The 16,966-nt window shown below is 33.1% G+C and overlaps 1 protein-coding gene across 2 annotated transcripts; it reads right to left on the bottom strand.

Annotated features, from left to right (window-relative positions):
- Positions 1-1,306: 1,306 nt before the first annotated feature.
- Positions 1,307-15,010, bottom strand: LOC110816318 (ERAD-associated E3 ubiquitin-protein ligase HRD1B-like). 2 transcript variants are annotated; one of them, XM_022044465.2, is made up of 8 exons: positions 14,872-15,010; positions 14,095-14,643; positions 13,164-13,340; positions 6,983-7,132; positions 6,675-6,880; positions 5,248-5,401; positions 4,501-4,768; positions 1,307-1,908 (listed from the first exon to the last, which is right to left on the bottom strand). In XM_022044465.2, the coding sequence occupies exons 2-8, from the start codon at positions 14,625-14,627 to the stop codon at positions 1,747-1,749; spliced, it is 1,650 nt and encodes a 549-aa protein (XP_021900157.1). In that variant the 5' UTR covers positions 14,628-14,643; positions 14,872-15,010; the 3' UTR covers positions 1,307-1,746. The 2 variants fall into 2 exon arrangements, with proteins under 2 accessions (XP_021900157.1, XP_021900158.1); XM_022044466.2 differs by having other exon boundaries at positions 1,307-1,878.
- Between the last annotated feature and the right edge of the window lie 1,956 nt (positions 15,011-16,966).

The raw sequence follows: 16,966 nt of genomic DNA, 5'->3' as shown, positions 1-16,966 counted from the left end.
GTGGGTGCTTCATGTTTTTGTCTAAAATGAAAATTTGGTCATAATTAAGAAAAAATAAAAATTAAAGAGAAAATTGAAATTATTATATGTTAGTTTTTGTATAAGTTATCTCTTTCTAATATCTCGATATACAGCTTTTGTATTTTATATTAGGATGTAAAATTTTGTTGCCATGTTTATTTCATCTTTTATGTTTGTTCTATCGGATATTGGTGTTACAAAATTAATTCTCTCCATTTGATTTTTATATAGTAGTTATTTGATATGTAAAAAATAAACATAATATACACTTGATGCATAATTGAATTAACTTCTTTTCCATCTTCATTTTGTAATCACACGTTTTCTATCCTCACTTGTTAAATAAAGAATCAACATTTAATTTAAATTGTTATAAAATTATATTGTTATTTTAATTCAAGTTTCTTTTATTTGTATTTCTATTTCATTAAATTGGAAGTGGACCAAACTTATCATTAGGCCCAAAACTTTAAAATTTCTTGGCAATTGATCCGAACTTAGACGCTTAAAAACTAAGTCCTGCTCATGCTTGTGAAAAAACAAAGGGGAAAAGAGCTAACTCAAGCGTGTGGTGGCTATGAGTCCATCACACTTTTCATGCTCTTCCATCCATCTAGACTAAGTAAGTATTTGGAGACCATATTTTATTATTTTATTATTTTGTTATTTAATTAATTAATTATTTAATATTATTTAATTAAAATTATTTGATAATAATAAGCTCATTCCGTTTTTTTGCACAAGTTTGGAGATATGTCCGAAGAAGACGAGTTAAGCCAACTTTGATCCGATTTACAGCTAAGTCTGAGCCATTTTAGAGCTAAACCCAAGTTATTTTAGAGCCAAACTCGAACTGAGCTCAAAGTGAGCTCAGTTCGAGCCATTTCGAATCGAGTCAAGCCGTTTTGAGCCAGATCACTCTGTTTTGAACCTAGGCAAGTCGAACGTGCATACACCTTTGGTAGGTTGCATGAGGACTTTTAGAACTTACTTTGAAAGTTAAGAATTTGCCATATATATGTACCAACTTGAAGAACGTTAAACGAGTATATTTCATTTTATTTTTTTATTTAATTAGTTAATTATTTAATTATTTAATATTATATAATTAAAATTATATAAAAATTATAATTTTATATTATTAAAATTTTAATATAATAAAAAAAAATTATTAATAAATTAAAATTTCTATAAATACTCTAAATACAACAAACTGCCTAAAAGATAAAAAAATAAAATTATATTTTTTCTCCAAAAATCAACACTAAACCATAGCTCAAAACCATGCAAGAAACCTTCAATCTCATATGCCTTAAGTGATAAAAATTAAGAAGAATTTATCTTCTTTCTTACAAACAAAAAGAAGAGTAGAGACAGAGAGAGATCCCTCATCTTCTTTCATGCCACTCAGGCCAAAAACTTCTACTTTTGAAGCAGTAATTTTTTATTTTTTATTTTTGTAAAGGAATATTTTGTAAGATAGCAGTAATCTTTCACATGCACAATTTACATTTTGCCAACCTTGCACAACTCATATAATCTGAGAATTGTCAGGAAAAGCAATAAAACTAGGAAGCTAAAGCTGGCTTCCTCATGATAATTCAGCTCTAAGTTTGCAGCAGTTGCTAAAAGTTTTCTCATCTTTGTATCTGCCTCCCTTACCACAAGCACTTTTCTCAGCCTATTTTGTAATCCAACTACATCTGTGCAAAATTAATGTCACTGTCAGTACCCTCCTTCAATCCCCTCACGACGACCACTGTCAGAAACAGAAGCAGATGAAGATCCAACACTCTTGCCTACACTAGCTGATGATACTGGGTGGTCAGTTGCCATGCTTTCCTCAGCTTTGGGCATCTGCAGGAGTTGGAGCTGGTCTTGAAGGATCTATTGAGATGATATTTATTAAAAAGTAGAGAAAAACAAGAGCAACACAGGAAAATCAATTAGCTAATCCATATATTCAGATGCAGCATCTATTGAGATGATATTTATTAATAAGAAGAGAAAAACAAGAGCAACACAGGAGAATCGCTAATCCATATATTCAGATGCATTAAAGAAATAGTTTTAATTAAGCTTGAAGAAGTAATGCTAAAACCAGTCAAGACATCAACCAATGACATGGAATCGCATTCAATTCATGCACCCAATCTCACCTTGATAAGAAGATACACAACCTCTTAAAGGAAGTGGAAAAACTACTTTTATGCACAAAGGAACACCAATTTGCATTCAATGTTCTGCTTTAGTTTTATTCTTTTAGAAAAATAATTGGCGGAGAAGTCAAAACAGAGCCACTCGGGACACACCTTACATGGTAAACCCAGAAGTCACACAAGATTTACGCGCAACTGATCTGATCCAAAGAACACAATCAAACCAAGAGGGACCAGCTCTACAGTTTCTCCCATATTCATCTTGCTTTGGCTTCTTCCACATATCTAAGAAGACATCACCAAAATCCAATAGGCCTTATCCTTAGAGCTACTTTTCAATCTAGACAGTAACAAACTCCTTTTTCATTCTTTTTCTATTGAAACCTTTTTTCCCCATATTTTTAAATCACTAGCATATTCCTTTTTCTAAACTACCTAGAAATGTACGGGTCTATGGGGAAAAAAAAAATCACTGCCAGCAATTACTATATCATTCTACTACTAAGTTGGTTAGGCTATTTGGGAAATCGTAACTAGTTTTACTGGATTCTCAAGTTTGATTAGCATTTAGAAAGTTTTGACTATTTTTATTATTTTGAAATTTTCTGTATTGGTTATAATTAGGATTCTAATTAGTGCCTAGTAAAAGGCTATAACCAAGAACAATAGTAGAGAACATTGAATTGAGAACTACTGATCAGGAATTTAATCGCCCCTTATCTCCTTTGTATTCTGCCTATGCTTCTTGTTCTCTCAAGCAAACTGTTCTATTTATTTCTTCTTGTAATTCATCACCTTAATCCCTACTCCTTTGCCCTTTCCTACTTTCTCAATTAAATTTCCACTAATTCTATTCTAAAAGCATGTTTGGTCCTCTTAAGGAAATACAACTAGAATGTAAAGATTAGCTACCAGGAATGGTAAAATACTGTAATGGAATTATGGTAACATAACAATATTTGGTTTACAATCAATAATAACTCTTTACAATCTTATTATAATATTTGGCTCGATAGTAAGGCCGGAAAAAAACAAGTTGTGAATGACTATAATAGCTCTATTTATTTGATCTGTTAAAGAAAATATATATTACATACAAACGTTAATTAAATGTCTTATTATTACATGCTAAATTGATAAATTTTCACATAATTATTTTAAATTGATAAAATTAAGCATACTGTATTTTTATTTTTATTTCATATTATTTTAATTTGTTAAAATAGTAGGACTTCACATAAAATATTCTTACAACCTCTTAGTTATTGAATTTATATTTTTTCCTTTATACTCGATTTTAAACCATATTAGAAATCCCTAGCTTATGATCATGTGCATAGAGAACCAGTTGACTAAAAGGGTCTTATGTCAAATAAACTATTATTTGGTTTTGCCACACCAGATAGGCAAACCTACCAATCAAGTATAAAGTACAATTTCCAAAAGCAAATAGACACCTATATGTACACAGCAAGAGAGAGAGAGAGAGAGAGACTCGATCAGTGAGATTCACATGATGACAACTGACAAATTTTATGGCGCCATTTGGTAAAGCTTTTGTATTGCTTTTTCAAAGCTCAATCTTGCTTTTAACAATTTTTTTCGGTAGCGTACTTCATAAATGCTTTCCAAAATTCCTCAATTGGTAAAATAAATTTGGCTTCTCTGAAAAGCAACCACACGGTTGCTTTCTCAAAGCAATAAAACTTGCTTCCGAGGAAAATAAATAAAAATAATTAATGACTCTTAATTACTTACTAAATATACAGATACTCTTTCTAAAAAGTTCATTGGAATTTATAAATATATTTCAACTTCTTAGGAGAAAAAAATTCTTAAATACAACAATAATATATTTATATAATTTTTTTACATGTTTGGTTACCAAAGACAAATATCTTGTATAACATCTGAATGCTATTTTGTCAGAAATAATCTAACAACCACTATAATTACTTTTGGTACAGAAAGCTTTTAGTCATAGCAAGTATAAGCAAGTTTTTTAAAAGAAAGTCCTTTTCTCACAGAACTACTAAACAAAGCTTATGTTTGCTGCTTGAAAAGAAAAACAGTGTCATCCTATTATTTGTTTATATTTATCATGATCACATAACAATTTGCCACTAAAATGATATTTCTTAAAGGAACAGGCATAAACTAAGAAACCAAAATGGTTTCAGCATATAGAGAGAAGGAAAGTCCTAGGCATGAAACTGATGTTAAGAGAGACTGAATTGAATATAAAAGCATAAGAACAAATTTAACAGTAATAAAATTAAAAGAATAGTAATAACACCAAAAAGCAAATCGTAAATGATACCTCAATCTGATGTTGGAGGAACTTCCTCTGCATTTCCAACTGAGAATCTGGAATATTTATATCAACACCCAATCTGTTCCCAGAATTCACACTCGCACCATCTAACTGGAAAGGCACAAAAACAGAGTGCGGAAATAGTGGAAAGGATAAGTTTGAAGATCCACCAGGAACTACGTATTCTCTAGAGCCAACAGAAGTTTGTTCCACGCTACTCCCAATATCAGATTCAGGTCTAGATGCCTGAAGAAATAAAGCATAACCAGGAGACCTGAATAGAAGACAACTATTTCTTTCAAATGTTTGCATGAAACAAAAAATGTTTCTTTTCTGTTAATGATTGAAATATTTATCTAATTTGAACTGTAAATTACAGCTGGACTAGCAAATTAGTGCCCAGCCACAAAGGCCAAATAGCAAAGATAAAAAAGCAAGAATGATAACTGGTCACAGAATCAAAATGGGAGCTGGAAATATGAGGAACTAAACCTAAAACATTTAAATGGAATACACAAATGGAAGCCAGCCCAGTTTAAGCCAGAAATGAATAAAATCAAGTCACAGCTTGAAAATTAATAGTTTAGTACATTATACAACATCTCTCTACTGCTAAACCAAAAATGTAAATAAACAAGGATAACTTTCCAGGTCTCCAGATTAGAAATAGTGGCCATCAAAGAGTTCTGTGAGAAAACAAAAACCACAAGCCATAGCTAGACTTTGAGATATTTGAAATACAAAGGTACCTACCATATTAGCGTGCTTGCAGAAGGATATGCATAGGATCTTTCATATACAGAGGCAGCAGCAGCAGCAGCTTGAAGCCTGGCCTGATGACCACTCAAATTATCATTGAGAACTCCAGCAGCAGAACCCTGAGCATCTGTATTTGGGGGGCTCATTCCTGTTTCCATTTATTAAATTACTAATCTTTTCTTATTGATTATCAAGAAATCTTCAAAAAATTATTTGGAATGTACTTGAATTTAGAGTGTTTTGAATTAATGACAGAAATATGCTTAAAACAGTAAGTGTTTTAAGTTACTTAGAACACCTACGTATTTATTACAAAAGTAAGCATTTATGGATTTGGATAAAGATGTTAATTGTAAAAATAATCATTTATTGTAAGTTTCCTTTTTGCAATATATATATATATATATATATATATGAGGATATGAAATGTTAAAAGATAAACATTCTAAGTCAACACCAAAAATGTTAGGGAAACTTAAAACTGCTTATTGGCACATGCAAATGATCCTACTAAAGTTCCCTTTGATCCAGTGGCCTATCTGTGCTGTGAACTACTAACAGTGCTGTGAAAATAGTTCTTAGTAAATGCAGTTTCATGTAAAAGCAATATTGTGTCAGGTAAAACTTGCTATAAAAAGTATTTTAAACATAAAATGTTATGAAGTATTTAATTAATTATGATACAAAAATAAAATAAATGTTGAAATGATTAAAAAAATTGCATAACAGTAAAAAAAACTAATAGAATTATTTAAATAATATTAACTTTTTCATTAAATTCTGCTTTAATAATTTAAATTATTTGAAAACATTTATTTTATTTAATTACTTTATTTTTCGTATTCAGTATATTATTAATTTTAAATCATTATTATTTAATTTAAGAATAAAAACTTATTTGAATACTTTATAACAAATATAAAATTATTAATAATAATAGTATTATTTTTTATTTTAAAAAATATTAAATTAATAAATCAATAAAATATAAAATTAACAAGTACACTTGTTAAAATATTATTTATATCACACAACAAAAAAACATATCTCAATAGCTTATGTCTCCCGCTTTTGATTTCAACTTTAAAAAAATCAAAAAACAAGTTCTACTTCTGCCTAAAAACATTTTTATTTTTCAGTATCTGCCTAGACTTCTGCTTCTTTTGGACATAAAAGCAGAAGTAGAAATCCAGCCAAACAAACACTTATTACATTGCCAACCAAGTAAATTTGAAAACAGTGTTTAAACTATTTATAAGCCTCTAAATAGGTAAACGCAAAAACACTCTTTTAATTAATTCTTAATACAAGAATTTATATCTCAAAGTTTGGTTGTCTTATTATAAATGAAAAGGTCCATCATCTGAAGAATATTTTTGACAAACACATACATAAACATACAGATGCAGAAACAGATTTACCCTGCTGATGAGCATCTTGCCGTGCCACATTTTGTCCTCCAGCCGATGTCCCATTTTCAGGTGGTACAACCAATGCTCTGCATGTTGGACATGTGTGCTGTCGCTCTAACCATGACCGTAGGCAATGCACATGGAAAAGATGCCCACAGATTAATTTCTTGGCTGTTGTCATCTCTTCACGACATATAATGCAGGTTGCATCACTTCTGCATAGCCAACAGAATCAATCGGGAATGTAAGAAAAAAGGATAAGAACTATTCTTTCAGAGTATTCACACCACATGTGGTAAATAAAATTCAAGACTAACGCATTAAGCTCTTCAGGGGTTGCATCTGGAAATCGATCATTCATATTTGAAGTGATTTTCCGATAACGAACGTAATCAGCAACACGTATTTTGAAGTTCCTAAATGTTTCATAGAGCTCCCGTATTAGGTGCAAAGGAACGCCATAATTCCTGCAAAAAAACAATTCAAATTTAACAAAAAGGGGGATGAATGTAGAAAAAAGAGCTATCATAGATTTTTCAAAATTAGGTATCAGTACAAAGACCACCAGATTCAACAAAAAAATTGGGATAAACATGTGCATTTGTCAATGAGCAAACAGACTAAATGCATGATTGTCATTACTCCTCTTAGAAATTTCTTATGATTTGTTTCCCTCTCTTCCAGTATCTATGAATGCTGTGCAGGTGTTAGTAGAAAAAGATTTTAGGATTTTTGGACCCTGAATTTGATTAAACAGAAATTTACGGCTTACGTTTAGGGTAGAGAATCGTTGTTGATTCTGATCTGAAATTTAGGTAAAATGTTTCTTGTTTTCCTGCCTTTCTACCATCCCTTACTCATACAAGACAAACACAACTAAAAACTATAAAATCTGCAGTGAAGTAGAGAAAAGAAAAATCTGCCAGAGGCAGTAAAACCTTAGGACCACAATTGTAACTAATCTAGGATTAACTAATCAACCATTGATCAAACTAATTGTGGCTGGTTACTGCTGGGTTCAGCAACCTGACAGAAGGTCCACACCATTGATAGAAATGTCAAAGACTATCTTTTTTTTACAATAAAAATCTATATAGTTATGCTAGTCAACAACTATCTTGTTGCAAGACAGTTATGCTTTAGCCAAGTTCTTGCGATTACCATTTATATAACCACTGCAAATAGTAAGAAAGCTATCATCCAAAACAAATACTGCCCACCTTCACCTTTCACCGTCTAAAGACTTGAGTAAAGGGTTTTATTTTTTGTGGTGATGTCAAAAGTTGGCTTCTTGCAAGCTTATTATGCCTTGGTCCACAGTCCAAACACGAAATCCTTAAAACCATAGGTCTCATACTCCTAGTTACATAACAAATGTATATAATTATTATTAAAAAAAAAAAACCCAAAAACCAGTCTCAGACCCATTGGCTTCTCCAACAATTCAGCTACCATCAGGAGGTGATAAACACTGCAGGCACCGGCAATCTTAGACGCCGCCAGCAAATCTAACTACCAAGTTTCAGTCACTCTTTACAGAAAATGCTACCCCACTTCCTAAATCCAAGAATTCCAACTGTTATCCTATATCCATACAGTCCCAGCAGCATCAACTACAGACAACCGAATATTTATCGTACTCTCATTTTTTAAGGAGAAAAAGATAATAACATCAAAAAGCACCAAGGAGGAGCCACTCATGTACAAAATATTTACAGCCCTCTCAAGGAGAAGAGTTCAAAAAGGTAACAAGATCATTCCCATCAAACAACGAACAAGCAGAGAACAAAAATATGGAATACTCTAAGCCATTGGTCATAGAGACTAGGAAAAGAGGAAACATTTTCAAAAGCCCTCTTATCTCTTTTTCTAGATGACCAAGAAGATGCATGGGGGATGAAGCAGAAATTTTCTGCCTAGACAAAGCAATAAACACTATCCCGAGCTCATAATGCATCCTTACTTGAGCCATTGAGAACCCAGCTGAGGTTCAACACGTGGAGAACACAAATCCCTTAGCGCTTCTAGCTTCAGAACACCAGAGAAGAAAATAGCTAGGGTATACGCTCTACTTGTGGTTTAAAAAGCACATGTTAACCATAACTCTGCCTCTCTTCATGAACTTGTCAACAGTTAAAATCCTTCTCCAAGCTGCCTCCCAATGCTTTTTGTTTTAAAAAAAAGGGAATTATGAAGCACTTCTGTCTTCCATATTCGTTTCTATAGAAAGCAATCCAAAATCTTCTCAGAACCAAGCAAAAGATTGTAGTAGGATGTGACAGAATCCTTTCCATTCTTAGACAGCTTCCAAACAGGAGCATACTTGGAATTTGGCCGACCCACCACCAAAGGCTAGCCAAAAACACCTCTACTCGGGCCCAAACACGACCCATCTACCAACAAACAAAAAACTTAGTCCTCATGTAATTCCATGAACCAATGCACAAGAACCTCCTTTTCTACTTGAGTAGAGTAGCCTGATTAAAACTCGGTAAGAACCTTATACCTAGGCCCCCTTACTTCAAAGGGCTTCACATGATTCCAAAAGTCATGAGATGGTATATTTTTGTGCTCATCCCTACAGAGAAAACATTGGATAGCTTCAATATGGTTGGCAACTTTACCAAGAGTGGGAAAGAGAGAGAGGAAGTAAATGGATTGATAGGAATATGTTACGCCTTCGCTGTATCCTTCATTGTTTTCAGACTGTATCGGGGCTGAAAATAAACCTCTTAAAATCAGAGCTTGCTAGAACAGGGAGTAATGGGGATGGCAGCGAATATGCCAAGGTTTTGGGGTGCAAGGCAGTGGTGTTTCCTATGAAATATTTGGGGGTTCCTTTGGACGCCAAATTTAAAGATAAGCACCTCTACTCTACTTGAGTAGAGTAGCTTGATTGAAACTCTGTAAGAACCTTATACTAGGCCCACTTCCTTCAAAGGGCTTTACATGATTCCAAAAGCCATGAGATGGTATATTTTTGTGCTCATCCCTACAGAAAAAACATTGGATAGCCTCAATATGGTTGGCAACTTTACCAAGAGTGGGAAAGAGAGAGAGGAAGTAAATGGATTGATAAGAATCTGTTACGCCTTCACTGTATCCTTCATTGTTTTCAGGCTGTATCAGGGCTGAAAATAAACCTCTTAAAATCAGGGCTTGTTAGAACAGGGAGTAATGGGGATGGCAGCAAATATGCCAAGGTTTTGGGTGCAAGGCAGTGGTGTTTCCTACGAAATATTTAGGGGTTCCTTTGGAGGCCAAATTTAAAGATAAGTGTACCTGGGAACCAGTTATTGAAATGTTTGAATAGACTTGCGAGTTGGAAAAGGAATTTCCTATCTAAGAGATGCCACTTAACTCTAATCAAAAGCACTATGTCCAACCTCCCTATTTACTACCTTTTGACACTCACAATCCCCAAAAAAATTGCAAGGAAATTGTAAGCTATTCAATGAAGATTTCTATGGGGCGATGAAGATGGAAAAAGGAAGTATCATTTGGTTAACTGTGAGGTGGTTAAAAAACCAATTCATAGTGGTGATTTAGGGATAAGATCTCTTGTCAACATGAATTTGGCACTTCAAGGAAAATGGTTATTGAAGTCTTTGAATGAAGATTACAAGTTGTGGAGAAAAATTGTGTCTGTCCGCTGGGGTGATCTGAATGCGATATGTTCTGGGGCCAGCTCTAGGCCTCATGGACGAGACTTGTGGAAGAATATAATGAAACAATGACCGAGATTCTATAGCTGTATTAAATGGAACCTGGGGAAGGGGAATAAAATCAGATTCTGGTGTGACAAATGGGTTGGTGAAGACAGCTTGCAGAACAGGTTTCCCAAAAATTTTGAGATTGCCCATTCGAAATTGATGTTGGTGGCTGATGCATACTGGATTTACAATGATTGTGTCGAATGGTCTGTTAGAGTGAACAGACATTTAAAGGACTGAGAAATTCAAGAGTTTGAAGAGCTTTTGGCAATTTTGGAGAAGCAGAATGTAAAAGAGGGCTCGGATCAGGTCTCCTGGAAGTTAGAAAAAAGGAAAAAAATTTCTGTCCAGTCATACTACAGAATGCTGTTTGGTGGGGATGGGAATGACAATTGAGAGTTCCCTTTTAAGCAAATTTAGAATTCTAAAGTAGCCTTTTTTGCTTGAAAAGCAAGCAGGGAAAGCATTCTCACTATTGACAAATTAAAAAGGAAGGGGCAGGTTATTGTTAATAGAAGCTACCTTTATATGTGTGCAGAAGAAACTTGCAATCACCTACTTTTATGGTACACCGTAGCCTATAGTTTGTGGTGTATAATTTATGGACTGCTGCGGATTAATTGGGTTGTGCCTGGGAATGTTAGGATAAAATTTGGGCTAGGGACGGGCTTAAAATCAATGGCAATGTTTCTACTTTGATCCCATTGACCCTTTTTTGGGTTCTTTGGAAAGAAGTAAACCCAAGAGCATTTGAAGGGAAAGAAGTAGGGTTGTATAAATTAAGAGATAGGCTATTTAATTATTTTGGGACAATCTTGTTAGGACATGATATAATGAGTGAGGAGGATTTTGGGATTGTCATTGATATGCTAACTACACTGTAAATCTTTTGTAAATGGGCTAGTACCACCTTTTTTGGTACCATGCTATTATACTAATACATTTTTAGTTCAAAAAAAAAAAAAAAGAGTAAGTCTAGCCCTTTTGATAAATATCTCTTCTTCCAACAAGTCGACCACTTTCTTCCTTAGCCACAATAAAATCCAAAAAGGACGCCTCTCCAATACCAAAACCTAGAGACAGACTAAACTACTTGGCAAGAGCTGCTGATCTTGCACCCCAAAATCTAAGCAATATTCATCACAATTAAACCCTAGACCAACAGGCACCAACTCAGATTTACCCCAATCGACTTTTAACCCAAAAACAGCTTAGAAGCTTCATGAAAAAAGAAAAAAACAGTTTGGAAGCACAAAACCTCACAACTAATGTTGATCATCCAATTTCAAGAAAAAGGAGAGTGTCATATGTGAACATAAGGTAGGAGATTTCCATCTCTAATCACATTCAGCTGTACACAAGCCCTCAAAAAGATCTACCTATCTTGCTATGAGAATGAGAAGATTAAAAGCGGACGAACAGAAAACACAGAATAGGTTAAAAGGAGTCACCTAGTCTCGGGCCTTTGGAAGATTTTAGCAAATTCATATGGTCCACCACAAGAAAGGAGGCTGTTGAAATATAGTGGGAAAATGCATCCAACATAATTTCTCCCTAAGGCCGACCCCTCCTCATGATATAGTGAAGAAACAGCCATGAGACATGATCATTTGCCTTTCAGTATTAAGTTTGCACAACAATCCAGGGATTCCCTTCTAGACAGTTGCATCAACCTTTCCGTTGGAGATTAAAGAAGCACTAAAGATTTACCTTCGACCCACAAAATCTTGTTGCATTTCCCCACAACTTCATAAAACTGAATCATCCGTTCTAGCCAAGATTTTTAGCAATAAGCTTGTAGATTCATCTCACTATAACCACTACTTTATCACAAACTAGACACTAAAGATCAAACTTATCCAGTGACTAGAGATTAACACACGGACCACGAGCATCAGCACATGCAAATGGGATTCTGTCTAAAATCTGCAATAATTTATTTTGCTCGTCAGACCATTTAAGGTCACCCTAACTAGCTGAGACCCTCACAGGCTGGTTATCCACCAGTTCAAGTCAGTTCCCACCTCACCCTTCCACCAAATCAGCATAGATGCCTCCAGAAAGCTGGTAGATACATAGCTTCAACTTCTTAGCCTCTTGGCTTTCAGCAGCATGGATTTTTAAAAAAATAAACAGAGCAAAAATTTTATTAACAACAACACCAAGGAGATGCCATCCAGTATACAAAATTCAACAGCATGAATTTTATGTGCTCTTTCCCTGATTTTATCTTAGCTTCTGTTTCTAGTTTATGTTTCCAAGCTTTTATATTCCGTAATAAGCTTATAAATATATAAAGGAGAAGACAAAAAGAAAAAAAAAGGGATTTGTTAAAGAGATAGTATCTCCAAGACCTATGATGAAGCGCCTCTACATAATGAAAGCACCTTCTGCCTAATATCATCCTTAAATTTAATATACAACTGTAACAAGTCCAAAGTTCCATTATTTTAAGAGTGAAGTATGATTCTAAAAGAAAAAGTAGACACGCCATTCAATTTACTGACTAACTATAAGATTTATCAGTTTGACATAAAAAATGCATCAGCAAGTACAAAGATCTTATGTGCATAGAAAACAGGCTTAGAAGAACTAGAAAAAAATAACAAAATTTGAAGGTCTACTGGTGTAAATTTCTACAGCAATATAATAGGATTATTTAGAAGTCTCAAGATCCATATGATTCGTGCACATTTTTTTTAAAATAAATTCATGCACATTTATTATGTACCTGCAATTCATGAAACTGTAATAAAGAAGAACTGAGGCTGAATAATTAACTTACATGAAGATCACCAGAAAGAAGCATAGATACATTGACAAGTGCAGCAAGTCACGAATAAGCTCCAAGTAGAAGGTGTACACAGCCTTTGTTTCCCATTGTCCTTCCATGAGCATGTCACTCACATAGAAAACATATTTTATAAATATTGACACTGTTGTTGTTGCTAGTATCATGTACCTAAGATAGAAAGCCATTAGATATCACTGCAATGAAAAACACTACCAAACGTACATCCAGTGCACACCCCTGATCACTATAGAAAAGAACTAAAATCTGGTGAATGCAAACTTCTGTTTGGTTTTCACACACCTATAAGTTAAGAATAACAAGCATACCCATCCTTGCCCCAGGCCCCCAACCAAAAATAAATGAACAAACAAAATAAAACTTACAAACAGTCACAATCATCTATCTTAAATATTGAGAACTAAACATAATTTTGTTGAAATAATTTTTTTTAACAAAGAACTAAACATAATTTTTAAACATTGAAATCGTAGATATTTTCATCATTAATCTTTCCAGGTTCATAATTACATTTCACCATTACCAGCTTACCACATACCAAGGGTAGCATAACTATATGTTTAATTGCCTTGGGTCCACAAGGTAACAATAATATTTGAATATTCACTACCTTTTCTTTTTATTTTTTTCCTGGATGCCATGTTTTCAACTTAAAATACATCAAAGAACTCAGAAATCATCTTGGTCATGTCGACTGTCAAATTTTTTAGTCTTATACGGAAACAAAATTTCTCCACTATAAACATCATGCGGTATATGTGAGCCATAAAAAGATGGTTCACCAATCATGAAGAGATAAAATCAAGCAGCTCTTTCTTTTTTGAGCAACTGAAGCATAATGTCGACCCAGCTGACGGGATAGTGTGTGTGTGTGTAAACAACCACTAGAAAGAGACGAACTTACTCAAATGAGAAAAAGAGAGATACTGAAGCCTGACGTGTTTGAATCAAATACTTGACAGAACTGTATAAAAACAGAGAATCTAGGAGGAGGAGGAAAGCCATAAAAGAAACTATCCGAGCGTGAGACAATATGGGAACAGAGGGGGTTGTTTCGATGTATTCAACTCTTTTCTGAGCCAACCAATGCAAAGCCTTGATTAACAATAGAGCTGTGACCATAGCAAGAAATGTAACTGAGAAGTCCTGTCTGAAAATAGTTATTGCAAAGAGGATTTCCATGACCTCCCTCCATGATTGCTCATTCAACCTCTCCACCTCCGCTTCTCGAAGGGAACCCAGAAAGACCCTTTTGGTTAATTGCCACAGAGTGCACATAATGACCAAACCCATGTTGAGAAGAAGCACCAAGCTGATCTTAGACGTCGATAAATAAACCATTGCAGGGTAAAATTGGCCTCTACTGTTAAAAGCATGATAAACAACCGCTATAGTCGCAAAGAGACTAAGACTGGCATATGTACGCAACCGCATCATCCTTCGGTTCCCCTCCCTGCGCACACCACACCGACATCATTACACGAAGAAAAGAAAATAACAGAGAAGCTAACATAGAATCAAACAAACAATGACAAACAAGAAGATAATCGATAACAGAAACAATGATGAAACAAGGAAAAATCCAGATCAATGACAAATCAAAAACAGTTTCACACGAGAAGCCCTAAAGAACTTTCAGATTTTTAATAAGGCCATGGAATTTCGAAATAGCAAAGAGTACCTCAAAGATGCCACCCAGGAGAAATTATCTTTCTGACAAGCAAGCAAATCCCGAATCTCGTCAATGTCTTCCCAACTTCCGCAGCTCGCTTCCTCTTGAAAAGATTGGTACGATAATTTAGAAGAAAAAGAAAGAGAAAAACTCTGGACGTCATTGCCGCCAATAGAAAGTTGCCACGTGTGCTTTCCGTAAGATTTTTCATGTCTACCAAAATACCTTAGATTATTAAAGTTTCAAAGGATTGGAGTTTAAAATTTAATGTTCAAAATTTAAAAGAAAAAAAGTAAAAATTATTGATAACATCATAGAACAACATTTTTTTAGAGAATAAAAATAAAAATTTTAATATTGTAATGGAAAGTTTTAATTTGAAACTAAAATTGAAATCATTTCCAATATAAAAATTATATTACAATTTTTATCTATTAATTTGTTAAGTAAATGTGCAACAATTATAATCAATTTTTATATTAATGATATAACATACTTAAATTGAGAATATATATATACATACTGTAATTTATTTAAGTCAATCATACAATAAAATAATAAACCTGAATTTTAGTTGATGTCAAATTTTATTTAACATCTTCGGTTCTTTTTTGCATTTTTAAAGTTACAGTTTAATCTTCAAACTTTAGGATTTTTTTACATTAGTAATTGCTTATTGAGAAATAATTGAAATAGGAAACTAGATGATTGTTTTATGTTCATTTATCACTTATTATTTAGTTTATGGATGTAAGGGTTGTTTTATTGACGTTTTAAATTAGAAAAAATAATGTGATGCATGTTGTTTGCGCGTGAAACAAGAGAAGCGAGAGGCCATTATACCCTTTTTGTGTGTATTTGTTTTGTTTTATGAGCATAAATGATAGTTACAAGACTTTAGGATTAAAAAGTGAATAATAAAGTATATTCATCACGTGATGTTTGATAGATGATGTATCATTAAAAAATCTTTTCAATTAGTGTTACTTTTGGTTTAGCTTTTATTTTGAATACTTAGTTTATTATATTTACATATTTGATATTTTAAATCAGTGTGTGATTTACATATTTAATCCCACCATAAATGATCTAATGGAGCTTCTTTTTTTAATTTGTTGAGAATTCTTATTTTCTCATATTTTTATCCTGCATCACAATTGTGGCAATAATTACATCACTAATAATAAGATGGGAGGAAAAGAAAATAGATAAATTCCTTATTGTGAATTCTCTTACTCACATATCCATGAGGTGGAGCGCATGTGAGCACATTAAGGGTAAAATGTAAGGTTTCATGACATGGTCCTTCTTCCTTGTCTTCTTTTCCTATTTCAGAAATTTTGTTATCCTTATATTTATATATAAAAGCCACAAATTTTCTCCTACTAAGGCCAAACTTCAAGCTTGACTTTTTTTATTTTGTGCACACTTTCCCTATAAAACATAAGAGAGAAATAGTGACATAAGAGAACAAACTAGAGAAGAAAATCAATAAGATAAATCCTAGCTAGCATATGGGTTTTTTTTCCATCTTGTTCACTCAAGCAATATCATGTTATTTTGAATATTTTGGAGAGTATATACATGTGTTCTTGTCTTATACTAAAATAAAAGATTGCAAATTGGGGCAATCTTTTATTCATTGGAGCAACTTTGTAAACTTCATCCAATGTATGGAGCTCTAAATGGCTCAATATGATAGTTGATTGTTTATATGTATGTTTATATTATATTTTATTCATTATACAATCTTTCTTTTATTTTAACTTATTGTAATTAAAATTTTGAAATATTTATTGTATGATTCCTAAAGAAACTTATAATTGTATCGTAGTATAAATTTGTTTTGTATGAACATATTTTATTATGCAATTAATTGTAAAAATTTAAAATTTAATGTTGTGTCAAAGTACTATACATGGTCACTTATAATTTTATATTATAATTTTTCTTTTGCTACTTTTTTGAACGAAAAATTTAGACAAAATCAAAGTGTGTTTCTTGAGATTTATTTATAAAATTTATCTTAAAGAGTGAGAGTATCATGACTAATGAAGAATTTTTCCTCCAAGGTTGAGACATTAGTTTTAATGGGAGGATAAAA

The sequence above is a fragment of the Carica papaya genome, chromosome 1 (genome assembly GCF_054855325.1).
Source record: "Carica papaya isolate Zhongbai chromosome 1, ASM5485532v1, whole genome shotgun sequence".
Taxonomy (NCBI): domain Eukaryota; kingdom Viridiplantae; phylum Streptophyta; class Magnoliopsida; order Brassicales; family Caricaceae; genus Carica; species Carica papaya.
The sequence above is the reverse complement of the archived record's forward strand: the minus strand, read 5'-3'. Positions and strand labels throughout refer to the sequence as shown.